Raw genomic sequence first — 6,000 nt, forward strand, 5'->3', positions numbered from 1 at the left:
TTAAATCCCAACTCGGTCTCTCACTAGCTGTATGACTTTGGGCAAATCATTCAATTTTTCTGCACCAGAGTTTTCTCATCTATAAAATGAAAGGACGGGACTAGGTCAAGTCCCTAATGCTTTTTACATCACCTCTAAAGGCAATCCAGTGAAGAATATGATCATCTAAGAATAATAAATAGTCTGTTGCCTACATATAGCATGGAAGCAAATCCTAAATTTTGGTTAGAGGTTGGTGAATATTCTAAAAAATAACTCCCCATCTCCCAGCCAAATGAAAAGATCCTCAGTAATCAGAGGTCCCTGGATCACAAGTTAAATCCCTCTAGATTTCTAGTCTTAAAGTGTGATTAATAGACATTCTGCTTTTGTATCCTTCCATTAGAATGTAAACTTCTTGAGAGTAAGGATTGTTTCATTTTTGTCTATTTTTGTTGCCTAGCATTAATAAATATTTATTGAATTAGATTGGATGTGTGGATCCAATTCAAATCTTTTATTTATCTATTTATGACTCACCTGCTTCCAAAAAAGGATCTGAGGTAGAACTGGCTAATTGCCAAATCTCTATCACCAAGGTCTAGAGATGTGAATGAAATCAACTTCCATTATAATTTTCTTCCTCACTTAAGTGCTGATTGAAATATTTAAAATGAAGTGGGGTGTGTGCCGGGGAATCGGGGAGGAGCTGTTGAAAATTACCTGGGCTTACTATCTGCAGGAAGAAAGGGCTGGCTTTGGAGTCAGGGGCTTAGAATCCTAGCTGTGATGCTTATTAGTGGTATGACCTTGAACAAGTTATTTAACCTTGAAGTTTCAGTTTCTTTATCTCAAAAATTAAGGAGTCAAACTCTAATTGTCTTCTAGTTCTAAATCCTGTGATCAGAGTACACTTTGCTTTGGACTGTGTGGACATTCCTTATGACATGATGGAAAGCACCTAGGCCCGAAGTCCTCCTAATCTTAGCTCCATCAGATTAACTACGTGAGAAACATCAATATCTAGTCTAACCTGTCTCATATGGGGCCTTGTATGAATCAAATAAGATCAGATGTGGAAAGTGTTTTGGAAAGTAGCTAAGAGGTACCTCAATGAGAGATTATAACTATCATTCTTTGCCAGGCTCATCATCTATATCCACCATTGGAATCAGATCCTATAAATGGGAATTCCTGTGCAGATGAGGGGGGCTGGTAGGGATGGGGAGTTAAAGAAAGGGCAAATAGCTTAGACTCAGGCAAGGACCCTTACTGGGACTGATGGCTTAGTATCTGGGATTTGTTAGAAACAAAGAAGTGTCAGCCTTCCCAGAGAACATTAATCTAGACTTTTTGTAATACAGAAGAGTCCAGGATCTGCATTCTAGTTCTAGCTCTGCAACTATGTCATTGGTTTTTGTGTGACTTTGGGTTACTTCTCAACATAAGTTTGCTCAGCTACAAAATGGAGGTGGGGTGGGACTGGCTTAATGATCTCTCGTAGCTTTTTTACAGATGTGTACTTTTTTTTGAGGTAAAGTAGGGGGAGAATCTCATAGGAAAACTCATTCTCATGCTTTGGTGATAGTGGGGATTGTAAGGCTAAAAGATTATGGCTGTGAGAGTAGGTAGAAAGGAATGATTGTAAAACTACATGTCATGAGGGGAGAAGGGGTTGGAGGGGAGCAGATGACAGCTCAAGCTACAGAGGTGGCCACAGGGACTCTAGTCCCTCACCACGTGTACACTCTCCTCCCAGAAACCATCAGGTTAGAGGAATAATTAAATAAATAAAGCTCACACCAGATCCACACCCACCCCACAGCCTCAGTGTTGTAACTGACTCCATCCCAACTAAGCTGAAAAGGAAGAAGAGGATGTCGTGAAATGAACTCCTGCTTACTTCCCCCTTGGGACCCACTGAGACCTGGAAATCTTGGCAGGACTTCACCTTTTTTGTCTAGCCCCACTTACTATCTCACCACCACCACTCCTCCTTACCCCTCAATCGGGGCAGGTGACAATGTCTTTTGCTCTTATCTTACAGCTTCCTTCTCCTGGGAATCACCCAGCAGCCCTGTCCCAAGCACAGATACCAACCACCACATCCACCTAGTACATGGGGGCATATATAGGATACTCAGCTATTCTGACTCTATTTTTATATCTGACAAAGCAGAAAAGAAGTCTGGGATTCCTTGCAGAAAGGAGTTTGTTCAGCCGCAATCCAACTAAGATCCACACCTGTCTGCGGGTTCCTAGAGCTAGTGAAGGAAGGCAGGGAAAAGGATTTCTCTGAGAGAAAGGGCAAGTAGGCATCAGGGAAACTGGGGTTTTTTTCCCAAGTAAACCACTAAAGCACACCACTATGAGGATCTTTGTCTCTTCAGTAGTTAAACCGATGGTGAACATGTCTGTGACTACAACTAGGGCATAAAATCCCTGGCTCCCCATTTACACTCAGTTAAGTCAGACTCCTCATCCTGTATCAGGGCCAATAGGAATCCCCTGGAATGGACAACGGGATTACCATCGGGGTTTGGGTTAGGCTAGGATCAGTGCCCAGGGTTCCATCCCCTTCTCGAAGGATAGGTGCCTCCCCAGAAAGCCAACCCCAACAAGTTCTACAGCTTCCAGAAAGAGTGCCCTCCTCTGGTATAGTGGGTACCTCACATCTGGAAGGTTAGGAAACCCAGTCAACCACAGCTGGTTACCTCTCCCTTCTTAGCCCACCAGCCTAGATTGTAGGAAGGAGGGGACGCCCCTCCCCGCCACAAACAAACCAACGAACAAAAAGCTGCCAGCCAAATTGCCTCAGGCGCTGATGGAACAGGAGGGAAGAATGCTTCGTGATTCCCGCTGGGCTTCCGACTCATTCAAAGGAATGAGTAAGGGAGCAAACAAGACAGCTCAAAGTTTCCTGTTCCCAGTTCTGCCTCCCCCGGCTCTCAGTCCTCACCCTGCGGAGATTAAAATAGGGTGCCATCCTAGCAGGAGCCTCGCTATTCCCCCAGCCAGAGTCTCTTCTTCCCCGCCCCCTTCCAAGCCACACCAACCCACACGAGAGAGGGAAAGGGAAAGGAGGGAGGAGCTAGGGACTGTGAATGGGACGCAGCAGCGGAGTCCACATCCTCAGTGAGCCGAGGCAGTGCCGGGAGATAGGGGGTTGGGGGCGAGGGGGGAGGTGATTCCAGATGGATTATGGTTTTTTCAGCCAAATTCCTTTTCGAGCTTCACTCCGTTACCACGAGCTCTTCCTCTGTCCCAAATCAACCCTTCAGCTTCACTTCTGCTATGGGAGCAAGGTGGCCCCGGCTCCCCTGGTTTTCCCCAAATCCCTCAGAGCAGTCAAAAGCTCTGATGCTCTGGGTAGTTTCCCACAGGCTTGCTTCTGAGGTTCCTGTAGCCCCCAAAGTCACCGATTCCCCACGACCGTTTCCCCCCTCCCCCCTCACAGGCCATGGAACTCAATAGAAAGGGCCTTCCCCATCTTAGGAAATGGGTTGGGGGCGGGCTCAGAAGCCACTTTGAAAAACCGGGTCCCCGGCTTTGGCTTAGGTGGGGGAAGGTCAAGTGTTGAGGGTTTAAGGTCCTTGCACCTCCCGAGAGACTGCGGGGAGGGGGGGAAGGCGGGAGAAGAGGGGCATTGGAACATCCCTTCGTAGCTGGCAATCCTCAGAGGCTAGCCTGTCACCGCCGTGTAACTGCACTCTCCCCCATCCCCCCGAAGAAGAGCGGAATGGGGGTAACACCCTCCTCTCTCCAGCTACTTCCCAGCGTAAGCCTGTCCTCTGCCCTCCTCCCTCGCCCCCGCCCAATCTCGGCTCCAGCCGCAGCTGGCCTCTGGGCACTGAAAGTTGGCAGCCGTGGCGGCAGCGACGGCGGCTGCCCAGGGAGCCCCGGAACGACCATTTCATCCCTTTATCCCCCCCCCACCAGGCAGACCCATCCGTCCACTCTCCCGGCTTCGACTTCCCTCTCCTGCCCAGAGGCCCTTTCGGGACCCTTGGCGGATTGAGGCTTGGGCCGGGACAGGAGAAGATCGGAGCAAGCTCAGAATCGGGGCTGTCGGCGCCCACGAGCCGAGCCGCGGCAGGCGGGCAGGCAGGCGGCGGAGAGCCCTGGACTCTCGGAAGCCAGCAGCCACGCCGGGACTCAGCCAGAGCCAGAGCCGCCGCTCGAGTTCAGGGGAGAGGACGAGCCCCGGTCGGAGCTGCCGGCTCAGCCCGGAACCCCGACGAGTCCTCCCAGAGGGGACACCTACCCAGAACGCGTTCCACCTACACCCTCGGCCACCACACAACACCGCACAACGGAGCACACCCTCACACACCCCCTTCCAAACGCAACGCTCCTGCACGCCCGGATGCACCCATCCCTCGTTCTTCGGAATATGCAGGGCAGTCCCCCGAGACACAAACACAAACACACACGCCCAAAGACACACACACGACCTCCCCCCAGATTCGTAAGCCCGAAGCCGAGATTCAAACATTCTCACCCCCTGAACTCAACCTCCCGAAACAACCCAACGATCTCCACTTATATTCATAAAGAACCACAATCATACTGATACACACACACACACACACACACACACACACACACCGGTACACAAACTCCCGAACATCCAGATATACACGTTGTCACACAGTTCCAGAATCACCCTAGAGTGGCCACGCAAACACATACACCAAAATAGACACTGACTCACATGCACACTCACCTAAACACACACACACACACACACACACACACACACACACACACTCGTCCCTGAATTTTTACATTCCCATCCCTAAATAGAACCCCATCCAAATTCACACACATGCCCCGGCAAGCGGACACACACACACACACACACACAATCGCACACACACGCGCGCCCCCGAGCGCGTACACACACACACACACACACACACACACACTCACACAAGCATAGACTGCGCCCCTCCCCAGACACCCCGGCGCCCCGGGCAACCCCCAGTTCAACCCCGCCATCCCGCGCGCTCGGTGGCGGCTGCAGCAGCAGCAGTCCCTGGGCCGGGAAGGAGCCCACAACTCACCCAGCGCCAGGTCCAGGAGCTCAGCGAGCAGAAGGCAGACACGCGGGCAGTTCATGGCTCGCATGGTGGCCCTGGGGAGGAGAACGAGGAGAAGGAGGAGGAGGAGGAGGAGGACGAGGAGGAGGAGGACGAGGAGGACGAGGAGGACGAGGAGGAGGCGGTGGCGGCGGCGGCGGCCGAGGCGCCCCGCTCCATCCGGCTCAGGCGTTCTCTCGCCGCCCGCAGCCGACCGCCGAGGCGCCGAGGGACGCGGGCAGGGCGGGCGCCGCCGGGCGCCGCCGGGGCTCCCCCATCCTGCCCTCGCTGCCCACCCCTCGCCGGCCCTGCGCCTGCAGCTGCCGCCGCCGCCGCCGCTGCCGCGGGAGGGAGCGGACCCCGGGAGGCTTGGCTGAAAACCGGTGGGGAGGCGGCGCAGCGACACCTGGCTCGCTGGGGCTCGGCTCGGTTCAGCACTACCGGCCGGAGGAGAGAGGGAGCTGGAGCGCACGCAGCCCCAGTGCGCGCCCGTTGTCCCGGGCTCGGGCTGGCTCGGGCTGGCTCTCCAGCTAGTGCGAAACCCGCAGCAAAGAGTCCAGACCAGCAGCTCGGAGTTTGGGAGCGAAATCGCGCTCTCTCCACTCCCAGAGAGAGCGAGAGAGCGAGCGCCCCCTCCCCCTTCCTCTCTCACTTGCTCGCTAGCTCCATCCCTCCCTCCCCCCCCCCCCCTCCCCTCCCCTCTCTCTCTCTCTCTCTCTCTCTCTCTCTCTCTCTCTCTCTCTCTCTCTCTCTCTCTCTCTCTCTCTCTGTCTCTCTCTCCTCCCTCCCCTCTCTTTCCTCCCCTTTCCCTCTTTTCTTTTCTCCCCTGCCCCCCTTTCTTCTCTCCTCTCTGTATTATATAGACTTTTCTTTAATCCTTTCTGGGCTGTTCTGCTATCGTCCTCTAAGCCGATTTATTGCTACGAGAGGGAGAGATCGT

The 6,000-nt window shown here is 53.1% G+C and overlaps 1 protein-coding gene across 1 annotated transcript in view; it reads right to left on the bottom strand.

The window, feature by feature from the left end:
• IGSF21 (immunoglobin superfamily member 21) overlaps positions 1-5,717 on the bottom strand; it is a 383,587-nt gene extending 377,870 nt beyond the window's left edge. Inside the window, exon 1 of the mRNA XM_031961546.1 lies at positions 5,046-5,717. Coding sequence (XP_031817406.1) covers positions 5,046-5,109 — 64 coding nt within the window. The 5' untranslated portion in view covers positions 5,110-5,717. The remainder of the gene's footprint in view (positions 1-5,045) is intronic.
• Between the last annotated feature and the right edge of the window lie 283 nt (positions 5,718-6,000).

The sequence above is a fragment of the Sarcophilus harrisii genome, chromosome 3 (genome assembly GCF_902635505.1).
Source record: "Sarcophilus harrisii chromosome 3, mSarHar1.11, whole genome shotgun sequence".
In the NCBI taxonomy this organism is placed as follows: Eukaryota; Metazoa; Chordata; class Mammalia; order Dasyuromorphia; family Dasyuridae; genus Sarcophilus; species Sarcophilus harrisii.